Source organism: Lytechinus pictus, chromosome 3 (genome assembly GCF_037042905.1).
Source record: "Lytechinus pictus isolate F3 Inbred chromosome 3, Lp3.0, whole genome shotgun sequence".
NCBI lineage: Eukaryota > Metazoa > Echinodermata > Echinoidea > Temnopleuroida > Toxopneustidae > Lytechinus > Lytechinus pictus.
The window spans coordinates 57,092,697-57,107,067 of NC_087247.1; the positions used below are offsets into that span (position 1 = coordinate 57,092,697).

Sequence of the window (14,371 nt, forward strand, 5' to 3'; positions counted from 1 at the left end):
ATATGCGACTATGCTTTTGAAGAAAACAGGCAAAACTGAGGGGGAAATGCCATGTTTTAGAGATTATTTATTCACTCAAATTGTTTTGTTATTTATATTTGTCCTGATTTTTTTTCTTGAATACTTTGATACAAGATAAGGGCATTATCAGGTAAAATTTTCACAGAAAGCATGTGGAAATATATGAGTAGGGTACGATCTTGACAAATGGAGAAAAAAAAGTGCATGGATGATTTTGAAAATGTGCATGTGTGCAGCGATATTAGCCTTCATGTAGTGTAGTATCTCCCCAACCCCCTTTCCCATTGCTCTGGAAAGAATACCAGTAATGTTTTTAGGTTCAGATTCTGTTTTCTCTATTTTTCTCGAAGTGGTAATTGCTATCTATACCTTGTCTTATTTTTTGTCTCGCACTAAATGTTTTTATCCGGTGAAGGCAGTGTTATATCATTGTGCAATCCATGCAATGAAGTGTGTATGCAATGTTGTTTGAGCTCACTGCTGTTATTCATTGAATGTATGCATTGAACATATGCATGTGAAAGGGAGGGGGAGGATAAGGTGGCAAGGGGTCCCCATGACCTCATTTCTACCCGTCTGTCAGCTTTAATTTCCTTTGGAGCCGCGTGTAAGACCGCTGTGACTAGATGCCTCAACGTCATTGCCATGAAGCGAGACGACCTGCTGTGTGGGGACAACCGCACAATAGTACCCAGTCAGTCTCAACGACCAATTGAGAAACACTAGCATTCTCCGTTAGATTATTACTAAAGAAATAGAGGTAGGGAAAGGAGAAATGGAGAGGAAGGCAGAAATGAAGGAGGCAGGAAAAGAAAGAGAAAGACAAGGAGTGAAAGATGTCAGATGAATAGAGAGATTGAAAATAAAAAGAGAAAGAGAATAGAAAAGGAGGAAAGACTCAAATAAGGAACAAGATGTGAAAAAGCCTTTAACCTAGCCAAAGGTAGAATAATTAGATTTGAGAAAGTTGAACAGAGGATGAGACGGTGTAGAAGAAAAGGGCAACAGTTGTACATGTAGACTTGGCCAATGTATTTCATTCAATTCAAAGCCAGCATAGAGAGCTCATAAACAGACACATTGACAACACGCATGGATGCTTAGCCCTGCGATGCCTAGCTGGACTTACCGTGCACCCTGGCCAATATTCGCGGTTGATCACTGCTTGTGTTCAGTTGCCTCTCAGCTGCTGTGTCTGTCGGTTGTCTCTTGCGCTCACTCTCTCTCTCTCAGTTGTAACCTACAGGGTTGCATGTCATTGTATCATTCTCATTCATCCTCTACAAGAATATCAAGCCATTCCTTCTCTAGCAAAGGTATAACTTCTTGGTTGTAGTAGGCGATCTGTCTCTCCTTCATTCTGTGCACAGCTGCAGTGATACAAGATTGTTGATACTGAGTAATGTCTAGCCCAGTCAAAGGACTTCCTAAATACCAGTAGCCAGTGGGAGGGTAATGTGTGCAGTGTATATAGACCGAGGGCACAGGGATATATTTGTTATTGGATCTTGCCCATGTCTCATTGCATCGTATGGTGTGTGGTGACGAGACTAACTCTGGTGATCAAATATTTGGAATATCAACTCATTTTCATGGTAAGGTTGATGATAGGGATCTATTAGTAGGATTCTCTCATGTAGGTACTTTTTTACACTCATGTTGAAAGTTCTAATAATGGAATTGTGTTAAAGCTTCCTGTTTTGAAAAAAAAAACACATTGAAAAAGTAATTATTTATTTCATTTTTTGTCGTTGATAAGCCCTCAATGGCCCAAATTGTACTGTTTTTATTTTGGTTTCATGGCAGTGAAGTGAATTTGCATGAAAAATGGAACAATTTGAAAAATAGCATAATAAACAAAAATTCAGACATGATTATCAAAGTAATGATAGTAATTAATATCATAAAAAGAATTGGTTAAGGTGTGTGTAGAGGGTGTGGGTGTGTGTGATTTATCTAGTTAACATCTTAAGGACGTTCCACAGTTATGTTTGTGCGCATTATGATCTGCGCATATTTTACACTCTGCGCGCTGACGTCACAATGGATGAACAGGCGATTAATTAGCTGTGGTTATGAGCTGATTTTTCTCATCATCTGCATGCTAACTACAGATCCGATGCGTTATTTTATGAAGCTAAAAAATGGAATTATTCCATGGACCATTTTTAAAAATATGTCTACAATTTTGAAATACTTTACTCTGTAATGCTGCCAAGAATCACGAATATGACCCCGAGTTTGAATAAATGGTAGAGTGGCTTTGTTTTGTGTCTTCACATAGATACAAAGCATTTGGCACATTTTTGGTGTTTTAGAAAGCACATTTGCTCTAATAAAAATACTGATAGTTTGAAAACAAGCACATGAACCCCTATTTTTTAATGTTTGCACCTCTTATGTATACCTTCCTCTACAACTTTGCAAATTTTGGTGAATATGACATGGATTTTGAATAAAGTGCAACATTTTTTGTACTTTTGTAGTTTGTTATTGTAATTTCACATTTTTGAGATTTGGTTTTTGTTATCTCTTACGCCATTTTTAAGAACTGACAGTGCTGTTAGACTTAAAATTGCAAACAAATAGCACTATAAATAGATTCTCCATTCTAACAATACAATGATTAACTCTCTTGCAAAATTTGATGACTTTTTCATGTATCTTGACTGAGTATTATAGGTTTAAACTCATTGTAGTGATATTGCGAGGTCTAAAAATGCCAAATTCTTTTGAATGCGCAATTCTTAAGAACATCCATTTAGGTGAACTTTGAAGCTCTATAGCAAAAAATCAAGCACATGGACCTATGTTAATATTTGCATATTTCGAATATTCAGGTTCTAAAGTATCTATGTGCAAAGTTTGGTGAAAATGACATGGATTTCACTTTAACTGTGGAACGTCCTTAAAATTGAACCTAACAAATAATAATAGTGAAATTGACATCATAACGTCAAGGCATTATTGTGAATTTCATGTCGGGCCCTTCACCGTATGAAATTAGATTTAGATCTCTTACTTCATGTCTTAATGCATCTTGTGAAAAAGAATTGAACTTAAGCTGACAATGACTTTGAATTGTGATATTTATATATATATATATATATATATATATATATATATATATATATATACATATATATATATACATATATATATATATACATATATATATATACATATATATATATATATATATATACATATATATATATACATATATATATATATATAGGGGGGAGATTTTTTTTATTAGAAGATTACCCCTGAATGTTTTTTGCCAGTTAGCGCAATAAAGGCAATTGCATATATGCAACAATGATCATCATAGTCTATTTGCTACTTTGTGATAATTGCAAACCTTTGTCTTTAATACAGGGCTCAGGGCTGCGATGCATAAAAGTTACTATTATGGTAACTTTTCCATCCAATGGTAACTTTCATTGAATCATTGATTTTGATTTGCTGATGAACACTGTTACCATGGTAGTTACCGTTGGATAGTAACAGAACTGCCAACCAGTACGTTTTTGGCGTATTTAGTACGTTTTTGCAACCAAAATACGACAGTAAACTTTTTCTTTAAAAAATACGATTTTGTAAAAAAAAAAAAAATATGGTTATTGGATCAATGTCATTTCAGGTAACTTGTTTTTTTTTTCAATCATTTTGTTAAAACCAGGGTGAGATATGCACATGTTTCAAAGTTTTTTTTTTTTTCATCTGCAAGAGCAGTGTGCATTTTAGCTGGCATGCAGCTTGAGTGCCCCGATGAGCGCGCGCCACACATTGTATTATGAAATACAGTTTTTTTGGGGAAAATACATTTTTTTAAATCACAGAATGCAATTTTTCATTCCCAGAGGTTGGCAGGTCTGTAGCAAAGTTACCATAGTAGTAACTTTTATGCAATAGGGCCCAGGTTTGCCTCACACCCATTACATATATGATAAACAGTATAATGATAAGTGCAAATATTGGTTTACTAACAATTTTGGTTATCAAATGATCCATGTCATATTGAGAGATACCAAATACTACATGTAATTGTGAATAAATGAACCTTGAATGTTTTATTTTTTGTTTACAATAAAAGTTTACAAAGCAAAGATTGGAATGCTGTTTTATCAAAGTGGATGTATGAATCATAGTTTTGACAATATTATGTGTTATATTGATTGCTTTGGTTGTGATGTCAAGTAAAATTACACAATTTCAATCATCTAGATGGGAAATTTGCGAGGGGGGGGGGAGAAGAAGATGTAAAAAACAAACTTTTGAGTTGATTATAGAATACACATTTTTACATCGTAAAATAAATGTTTACCTCCTGTATAATTTGCAAAATGGTTGGTTAAAACTTTTTTTCCTTTGTATAATAGATTTTTTTGTGTTCACATGAATATAGTTGATGGGACACTCAATGATTACAATCATATCAAATGCATTTTTTGTTGTAAGCTGTACACATGTTTACACTGTGTTTTGGATGTAGACATTTATGTTAATCAGAAAGGAAGCTACCCCCACCAATAAATTCTGCACAATCCTGTCTGTAATTCTTGCCCTTCCTCCAAATGACTCCAATAAATTCAGCGATCTCTTGTCCATAGGAGCGGTTGCTTCCTTCCTCGTGCCCCGAGGCTAGATGTAGTACACGCACTCTCTCCTCCCTCCCTCCTAGCGTGGTATACAGCCATCATTACCCACACCTTATTTACATCTTCCTGTCTCTCGTCTTCCCTCTTAATTCATACTTACTTATTACTTGTTCCCCCCCCCCTCACTTGTCCTCATCCATTTGGGATAGAATCTGAATGCTTACAAAATTGTTCTGATTCACTAAAGTTGCCCCCACACAATACCACACTATAATTTCTCCAATAGACACGCTTCGCTAACCGTTATTACTTAAATGACCATGCATTTGCCATCCATTAAGCTTTCCATGGACAGGGGGCCAGCATGTCGAGTGCCTTTCCTAATTTAGATTTTCGTTCGTCACAATATCCACATTATAACACCCCCCCCCCCTGGGTGATGTTTGGTGCGAATATTATGGGTTTTAATGACGCAACCAATGAAAGCTTGCATCGACTCCTTTAAGTACATGTATATGGACAATATTCCAACAAAAATAGGTATTTTTATATATATATATATGTATATATATGACCTTAAAATGTGATGTGATGAAGTAGACTCTCTTTTTACCTTTTGTTTGATATTCAGCTTCCATTTGTTTGGTTGTATTAGAATAAATAAATGTGCATGAGTGAGCAGTTCTTGGTAACATATAATTATCATTGCAAGCAACCCTACCCCAAGCAATTTACAGGAGGGTTTTGTTAATTTCTAATTTCAGGATTAAAACATTTGTCATACAATGTGGTAGGTAAACTTGAAAAGTTAAATTATCTTGAATTGGTTAATGGTGCACACAAAACCTTAACAATGGACAAAATCTGTTTAATTCCTCCAAATCCCTTCTTAATATACAATGAAAAATGCCATCTACCCATCCTTGTATGTACAAAGAGAATCTTATATTCAGAAGAAACAGAAAGGGGAGCAAAGAAATGTAAGACTTTTCTGTATGACTCATGACATAAAGAGTTTTTAAACTTTTTTAAAGGTATCTTTCTTATTATAGAAATAGAGATTTTAAAATATTGATGAATCATTGCAGAATCACGGATAAACATTACTATTTTCTTCAAAAACACTGTTTCAGTTTGAAAGTAAAAATAGGTCGTCACATGCTTATTTTAAAAAAAGTGCTTCAATAAGTACCTGATGTATAGGCCCATATTTTTTTCCAAAAAAAGAAACAAATTCATTTTCCAGATGAGTATGTTAAAAAGATAAGGTTATAAAAACGATAATCATTTTTCAACTGTAAGTTATAAAATACATTTTGATTTCCATCATGCCAATTGAAGGAAATAGCATTTTGCGTTATTATTCCACTGATTTCATTAATGAAATCGATCTGATATATGATGGGAATAATTTTGATATATAATTGTGGGTACATGTGAAAATTTGTTATTTATAACAGTTTAAAGAATTCATATTTAATTTTTAATGATATTGATACACTTATGAGCCACTGAGTGAAATAAAGATATTTTCATATTATGCACATGGAGTAACTTTATCATTGATTGAATCATCAGATATGCTCTAAGCAATTAAAAATATTTCTCAAGATATAAGATATTTTCTCCAGTCTTTGCAGATTTGTTTTTATGGATTTGAAAGTCAAGTAATTTTCTTTCATGGGGTAAGGCATTGTGTAGGTAAATTGAGGATAGAAGCAGAAATCCTGAAAGTTTGAGGTCAGAAATCTTCATCAGAGGGATTTCATTGTTTGACCAAAAGAAAAGGAAATCAGAAGCCATGAAAGAAGGGATTTTACACAAGACTGACTTTATAAGCAGCTTCTAATAGCTGGAGTAAATGTTTGTGAAAGGAAAGACTTATTTTCTAAATTGTTTTGGTTTTGTTATGGTTAAGCTATCAAAGTAGGATGATCTGATTAATCTGGGAGGATTCCTGACATTGATTAGATTGTATAGGGAAGCAGTGAGTTGTGTAGATACTAGGTTCATGATAGGATTTAAAGTATGTATATCCTATTAAAATAAATGCCAGGTTCATGTGAAGTTCAACATTTTTGTCAGCTTCAATATTTTTTGTCATTTAAAATCAAGAAATGTATAAATGTTTTAAAGTAAAACAAATGGAGTATTGACAGGAAAAGAATAGAATGGGTAAATGTAGAGAATAAGACATTCAAATGAACTTTTCGGCAGTAAGTTATTTTGAGTGATAGTTGATGGCTTGATTGAAGGATGTTGGCTTTGCCATTAGTCTTCTGTGTTTGAGCAGGCTCAGTAAGTAAAGTTTAGGATTTGTAAGGTTGTTGTGGTCTTTGTCTTCCTTAATCTAAGTACAGGTGTGATAAAAATTCTGTTAAAAAGTTTTAAGTTAAGGAACATTTTTTTATTGCTCTCGTCAAACAGAAAATATCATGATTGGTCTGAAAAATATTCTTGTTTGGACGTGTCATCGTCATAGAAACACATTAAAACAGAGACTGTAATACCCATTTCTTGTTTTTTTTTTTATTTCAAAACTGATGGAGAATGGAGGAAATGAAGTGTTTTACAAAACCCCTTAATTACTTTTTCTTATTTATGATACATTTACACTCCTTTTGAAGAAAAGGACTTAAATAACAATTATGATATATTTAGGGCCTTTTTCACATGTGAATCTTGAATCATCATTGTAATGATGATTGCAATTCGTCTTTAGAATCATCGGACCTTTCATACGCTCACTCGAAAACTGTGATTTGAATTTGAATTCCTGTGTCCTTGGTGACTTGCCAATCAAGCATTGCAGATACAAACTGCGATGAGTGTATGACAATTGTATTATCTACGGAAGTGCTTAAAAGGTCATGTAAGCTCCGCCCCCAATAGATGTTTTGGAGGTTAAGCCTTTCACATGCAAAATTTGTACTGTAATTTGAGTGAAAATTAACTGAATTCACCTCTGGAGTAGAATTTGAATTCATGATTGTTATTAGCGTTTGTGATTCTAATCATGTTCTAGTTTGGTTTCACACATGCTAAAAATTTGTAATTCGCCTTATTTTTCAGCGGAATCATTCAAATTACAATTTTTTTACCGTGTGAAAGGACGGATAGACATGCCTCTCACAGACACAATGCAGGTTAAAAAGCAATAAAATTGAGAAGTCAGTATAGCCTTGATATATTGAATTCCATCTTAAGGTTTATAAAAATTGTTCTAAAAGTAGAATGAGAAAGAAAATGTTATAAAACTTGGCAATATTATTCTAAATCTTTATCATAGTGTTCAGTTCATTTTATACATGTGTAATGGTATCTTTAAAAAAGAAGACTTTATCACAGTCACACTGATATCATGTTGTTTTCTATCATGTTTTGTTTGGAATGACATTGATTGTAATTCTGTTATTTCTACATTTTCTCCTGTTACAGATCGTGGATCGTTGATGGAAGACCTGAGTTAGAACATGAGAGCTTTACCAAGCTACTGAATATCCTCGCAACAAACATGGATAAAGAGAAGAGATACTGTGTTACATCCAAGACCATGTCACTACCAAGCATTCTAGTTCATCTTCACATTCTTCTCATGGCTGCATCATCAGTCTTCAGCTATGTTCATTTCACAGAGGAGAACTTTCCTGGTAACCCTGACATTTCATTACAAAAAATGACTCTAGACCCGACAACTAACACACTGTATGTGGGTTCTGTCAATAGATTATATAAACTGAACAGTGATCTCGAAGAAGAGATCCATAGAGATACAGGACCAGTGTCAGATCATCCTACATGCTTTCCTCCGCCAGGACAATGTACAACCCAAGAGTTTAGCAGGGAAGCTACCAATAATATCATCAAAATTCTATTAGTTGATAATAATAGGTTAATCACGTGTGGGAGTGTCTACCAAGGGACATGTCAAGTGCGTAGTTTAGAAGATTTTACATCTCTGGGTAATAATACCTCTGAGGAGATAGCAGCTAATACAATAATAGGTACTTCAGTAGGATTTATATCTAGAGGTCCAGAGAATCAAGCAAATGTATTGTATACAGCTACATCTAGCGCTGATTGGATAGACAATAATGTGCCAACCGTGTCTGTGAGATCTTTGCCAGAGGTGATCCCTTCAAGAAATCTGTTTTCAGTTCTGAAGACGGGATTTCGTGCAGTGAGTCAGATTGTGATCCCAGCGGAGACAGTGTCTGAATCTCCTAATGGCTTTAATATCACCTACGTATATGGGTTCCCTAGTGGTAATTTCAGCTACTTTGTAGGTGTTCAGCCAGAGAACCACCGTACACTACCTAGAGAAGTGCAATACTACACAAAACTCATCAGAATATGCCAACGAGACATCAATCTACTGTCCTACATAGAACTACCATTAAAATGCTACTCTGGAGGCGTTGACTACAACATCGCGCAATCTGCTTACATTGCAAAGGCTGGTAAAGATGGTGGAGAACCTTGGCAGAATGAAGATGCCCTCTTTGTAACATTTGCTCAGTCAGAGGAACATGATCGTGAACCTCAGCGAAAGTCTGCTGTTTGTATGTACCTTGTTTCTGATCTGAATCAAGCTTTCTTTGATAGAAGACGTGAATGTGTGAATGGACATCAATCAGACACCCAGATGGAATGGTATAAGAGTGTACCATGTACTGAAGTTGGGAAAACTCCTGCATTACTGGTATGTACCTTTTTGCTTATTCAAACTGTTAAATGATAATTAAATTTTAATACTTTACATGCATATCAGGAAGAGCCTCAATTAATATAAGGAATGCCACTAGAACATTTAAAAAAATCATTCCCAAATAGAATAAATCTTTAAAAAAATAAAAAAACGTTATTCAAAATACTTTTATCTAAAATGGACGGTTTTTATTTACTTTTTACAGTTCCTTTTCCGTTGTGATTTTTAAGGCGGGGTTACACCAGAACCGAATCAGCTTCGAATACACGTATTCGGATGGTTTCAGAAGTATTCTGTTCTCCCTCCGCGAATGCAAGAAAATTCAGGAAGGATTCGGGAACGTTCGAATTTACTGAAACCATCTGACTTAGGCCGGATTCAGCTAGAATTGCTCCAAAATTATTCAGGCAAATTCGGTTTTGGTGTAATCCTGGCTTTGGAATTTAAGGGGATATCAACTGAGTCGGCTATTGGAAAGTTGATGTCACGATTTTACTTCTAGTTGCTCTTCTCTGATTACTTGGATGTTAATATCGTGGAATTAATATTGTTAGCTTGAAAGAGGTGTCATGTCCAAGTCTCCAAGACAAATGGCTATATGCCGTTTATTTCTGTTTCATGGCAAGAAATCGTTTTTCGCTGTCTTTCCAATCCTGTATTTACATGTCAATCTAGAGCAGGATTTCCTGCCCATTCCTAAAAGCTCTTAAATGATCTTTCTTCAGTAATTTGAGTCAATCATTTTGCAGTGTGTGTGTTGTCTATGTCTACACTATTGATTTGTTTACTTCATGATAACATTAACAAGTACTATATTTTTCTTCCTGTTTTCCATTATTAAAGGTTGAACGAATGGACAGGGAAGGGCGGAACTACTGCCACACTCTTGATTTCATTGGTCCAATGGGTGGTACTGATAGTCCAATCATAGCTCAAGCAATTCATGTTGATGACTCCACCCTATTCACAGCCATAGCAGTGTCTCATAAACCACAGGAATCAGCCATCTTTGTTGGTGATGACACAGGACACCTATTAAAGGTTTCATGATTTTCATTGTATTAAGTTTGATGTACATTTTGAAAAGCTATAACTCCAACCCCAAACTACTTCTCATTACATTAAAATGTTTTGGATCAAATCATACACAGATTGAAAAATATCTGTCTTTTAAAAAAATAAAATCTCTCAAAACAAAATTGGGAGTTTTGATATCTTCCCTCTACAAGTTAAATTACCCCACCCCCAATAAAACAACACAGAAATCTTCAAAGACTTATTTAGACTGGTCAAGGGCAACATGTTACATTACAAGATCTTTTTAACATTTCAATCACATCTTTCCATCTTAGATATATGTGTGAAATGTCATTAAGTTTGGTGATTGCTTGTGAATGACTCAAAACTAAATTACCAAGGAACATACCACAGACTTCACACTCAAAGAATCGCCAGATTTGCTTATGGGAACTTGAATTCATTGTGGCTGGAGGTGGCATGTGCGTTTACTTGAGGGAATATTTAGAAGAAATCTGAAGGTGCACTACATGCAAATTTTCCATATTCATAGATATTTTGTCCTTCACCTTGAAATTTGTATCACATTATTTTAATTGAGTGATCCATTTAGCTTTGCATTTTCAATATCCATGCCTTACCTAGTTTTTAACATGATTATGATATTCCATTGCTTTTTCTTCAGGATATCAAAACTCTATGAATCAAATTATACACTATCTAGATTTCGTTTTCAAGGTTGAATACTGAATTCTTTTTTTTTTAACTTTACTATCCAGCTGATGCTAATCTCTCAAAGCAAGGCAAGTGTGAGTACAGATCATGAGATTGTACCTGATGGATCTGTAGTTCAGAATGGACTTCTTCTCAGCCTTGATGAAGAATATGTCTATGTCATGACACAAAGACAGGTAAGTTGAGTATTCACTTCTGGTCAGAATTTTGTTTCAAAACAACTTCATGGGAAACAAAATCATTTGAAAAAAATAATTGTATTACATATTTTCTTCTGCCCATCAGTCTTATTTCAGCTTTTAACTTTCCGTATCAATAAATTTCTAAAATCAGTCTAAATTACATATTTTTATACAAATAGATCAAATACAGATAGTACAACTCATTCTCAAGTAGTATAATAATTACATTGAATGATAATAAGAAAAAGTTTTGCTTCAGAAGTGGAAGGAATCTAAAGAGAGGTATTGCATGTGAATAGACCCTAAGTCTAACCTAACTTATCTTACACTAATTGGATTATTTCAAAGTCACCTGTTTTCTCAAACAATTTCAGAAAATAAAACTTGAATTTGAACAAAGGCAACCTGTCAATGATAGAAACCCCTTCCTTTCTGTATAGGCTTAAAATACAAAGGAAAATATATTACCACTAATGAACATGCATAGTTGAATAGATTGTAAGGTATATCTCTAGTTCTGATTTAAGTCTTTGGGGGCCTCTTTATTTGTTTTCAACAAATGGTGTTAACATACCTCTATCGACCAAATGATCAAAAGGTGGTCTGGGAGCATTCATGTTTGAGGCTCTGTTTACGCCAATGTGCTCCTTTGGTATTTGCGGCAATAATGTCAGTATACGGCTTTGAGAGCATTAAAAGGAATTAGCATGGTTCATTTGTCTCCATTGACATTCATGCTTGATCAAATACATGTTTTACGACTGCATTAGTACTTGTAACCTCGGTAGACATTCCTTTATGTTTCTGCAAAGTCTTGGTACAGAGGATTTTTTAAAATTTCAAATTAGTGTAGTGTTATGATGTTTGATATGCTTGGAACACATAAAGACATTCATATAACATTAGTGGACATTGGTGAGTGAAAGGTTTCCCTTCTTCAGCTTTCTGTCGTATAAACACAATAATCTAATGTAATTTTTAAAATAATATAGTGCTGAATTAATTATCATTTTGTGATATAATAGAGATGAAAAGCAAATATCTGAAATATATTAAAGTTGAATTAAGAAGACGATTCCAAATATTGAGATATTTACATTAATAGCAACCTTACAACCCCCCAAACACTAAGAGGTGATTCGACCCCCCATTTTCTTTTTTCAAAATAGTGAATTTGAACGATTTATCCCTACCCATTTTCCCTGAGTTCGCTCCTGCAATGCCTACCGAGACGGGTGTTCTTTGAGTGTGACGTCACCGGGGGGTATTCGGTCCCGGTGTAGTAAACAAGGCAGTGCCGCTTTGTGTATATGTACGTACGCCTTCATATGGAATAACTGCAATTGAAGTTGTATCTGCGAGCCATAGAACTTGCAAAGAGGAAATGATTAAAATATTTGTGGCCGTACTATTATTCCAAATATGTAAATTCCCTCAGAATGATACCATAGACCCTAAAGGAATAATTTCAAGGTGAATAATATGAAATTTGATCGAGATCTTCTCACCAGTCGATAACGTAGCAGACGTGTTATTATGACATATTTATCCGCGTGTGACGCGGCTCTTGCAAAAAAACACAGTTGGTTGCGGAATTGCTTTGTGCCGACCGGCCGCCGCCCGCTCCGGCGCAGCTAGCTGTCGAGCTACCGTACCGCATACCTTTCTTGTTGTCTTCAACCATAGATATGTATACTAATTACTATAATATCTCTCTGTCTTCAACTCACTTGCGAATTGCGTTTGTATGTGTGACGGTGACCCCTAGCGTAATTAAATATAGAAAACAACTCAGAAGGCCGAGAAAGAATAATACGTTTGGTTCAAGATTGTTCTGTGGAATGAGCTATGAGTGGAAATGATCCAGAGGATATAAAAGTGGAGTCAAAGACAAAAGAAAAGAAGAAAAAACGCCAGGGGATCGCTGCACGCGGCCATGAACTAAGTCGACATACCAGACCATAACAGTACACTCAATGCCTGGGTGTTGTGTGTACTAGTATTATGCGTTCAGCGCGCGCTGAGCGAGAGCGAGCTGAGCTGGCCGCCGGAATTACTTTCCAGCTATTCACTTGATTGAACATCGTGATAAAATAAATGAGAAATAGTGAAAATATCATTCAATAACTCACTGTTTGCTATCTTACATCATGATTGAAGAGTTCATGATGGTTATTCATACTGTTTTTTATACAGGGAAAGTAAAGATTTGTACATATCAGTCCTATTTGTTTGATTTGAGTTGCTTTGAAAAAAAAATTGTAAAATATCTTTCTCTCTCTGCATAGCATTTCTGTATGACATTCAGGCACCTCTTATACTAAATTCCCCCCGGTGACGTCACACTCCGAGTGGCTTTTCTGTACACTCGTCTCTCGGGCTCTGACAGGTGGCTAATTTCATAGACTTTCAAAGCAAAATATCGAGAAGGCAGAGGATTTTTGTGACTTGCTATCTGTTTGAACAACTTATATATACTTTATATTGTGTGTAGAACCTATATTTATGGAAACTCACCCCCTTCTTAATTCAACTTTAATAGAAATATTTGTATACTGCCCCTTTTAGAAATAATTATGCATATGTATAAAACAAAATTGCAGTTTTGGAGATTAATTTACAATTCACCTCAGTCTCATGATTTTTACTAAAATGGTGTTTCTTCATTTTATTAGAATAAAACTCTGAAATATTTTCTCCAGAATTTTCCTCAGTGAAACTGCCAAGTTTCAGAAAAGGAAACAACATTACTTCTCGAAATTTGTAATGCAACTCCAGTTATTGTAACAACAAGAAATTTTGTGTTAGATTAAGCGTGATAGGTACTCAATTCAAGTGATGCATCTATGGTGTCTTGAGACGTTCACCGGGTGTCTTCGATCAATTCTGTCTTTCCTCTATCGTAATACATCTTGAAAGATTCTACATTTGAGGTTACCATTGATGCGTAGAAAGACTCATCTACGTCACTTGGCTTGATTTGTTAAGCTGATGGCTTGTGAGATAGGTCACCAATTTAAGGACTGAATGAATAATGTGCAGCAGAGAAAGTTGTTTATGTAGAGGAGGATTGAAGGGGATTTAAGTTATGAATAAATTTATAG

General features: G+C 35.0%; 1 protein-coding gene across 2 annotated transcripts; it reads left to right on the forward strand.

The window, feature by feature from the left end:
• Nucleotides 1-997: 997 nt before the first annotated feature.
• Nucleotides 998-13,804, forward strand: LOC129256933 (plexin-A4-like). 2 transcript variants are annotated; one of them, XM_054895159.2, is made up of 4 exons: nt 998-1,616; nt 8,064-9,327; nt 10,177-10,374; nt 11,130-13,804. In XM_054895159.2, the coding sequence occupies exons 2-4, from the start codon at nt 8,140-8,142 to the stop codon at nt 11,268-11,270; spliced, it is 1,527 nt and encodes a 508-aa protein (XP_054751134.2). In that variant the 5' UTR covers nt 998-1,616; nt 8,064-8,139; the 3' UTR covers nt 11,271-13,804. The 2 variants fall into 2 exon arrangements, with proteins under 2 accessions (XP_054751134.2, XP_063953501.1); XM_064097431.1 differs by having other exon boundaries at nt 1,194-1,337.
• Nucleotides 13,805-14,371: the final 567 nt, after the last annotated feature.

Coding starts and splice junctions, on each gene's coding strand:
- LOC129256933 (XM_054895159.2), top strand. CDS start 8,140: ATGGATAAAGAGAAGAGATACTGTGTTACATCCAAGACCATGTCACTA. Junction 9,328..10,176: donor GGAAAACTCCTGCATTACTG/GTATGTACCTTT, acceptor CCATTATTAAAG/GTTGAACGAATGGACAGGGA. Junction 10,375..11,129: donor ACACAGGACACCTATTAAAG/GTTTCATGATTT, acceptor TTTACTATCCAG/CTGATGCTAATCTCTCAAAG.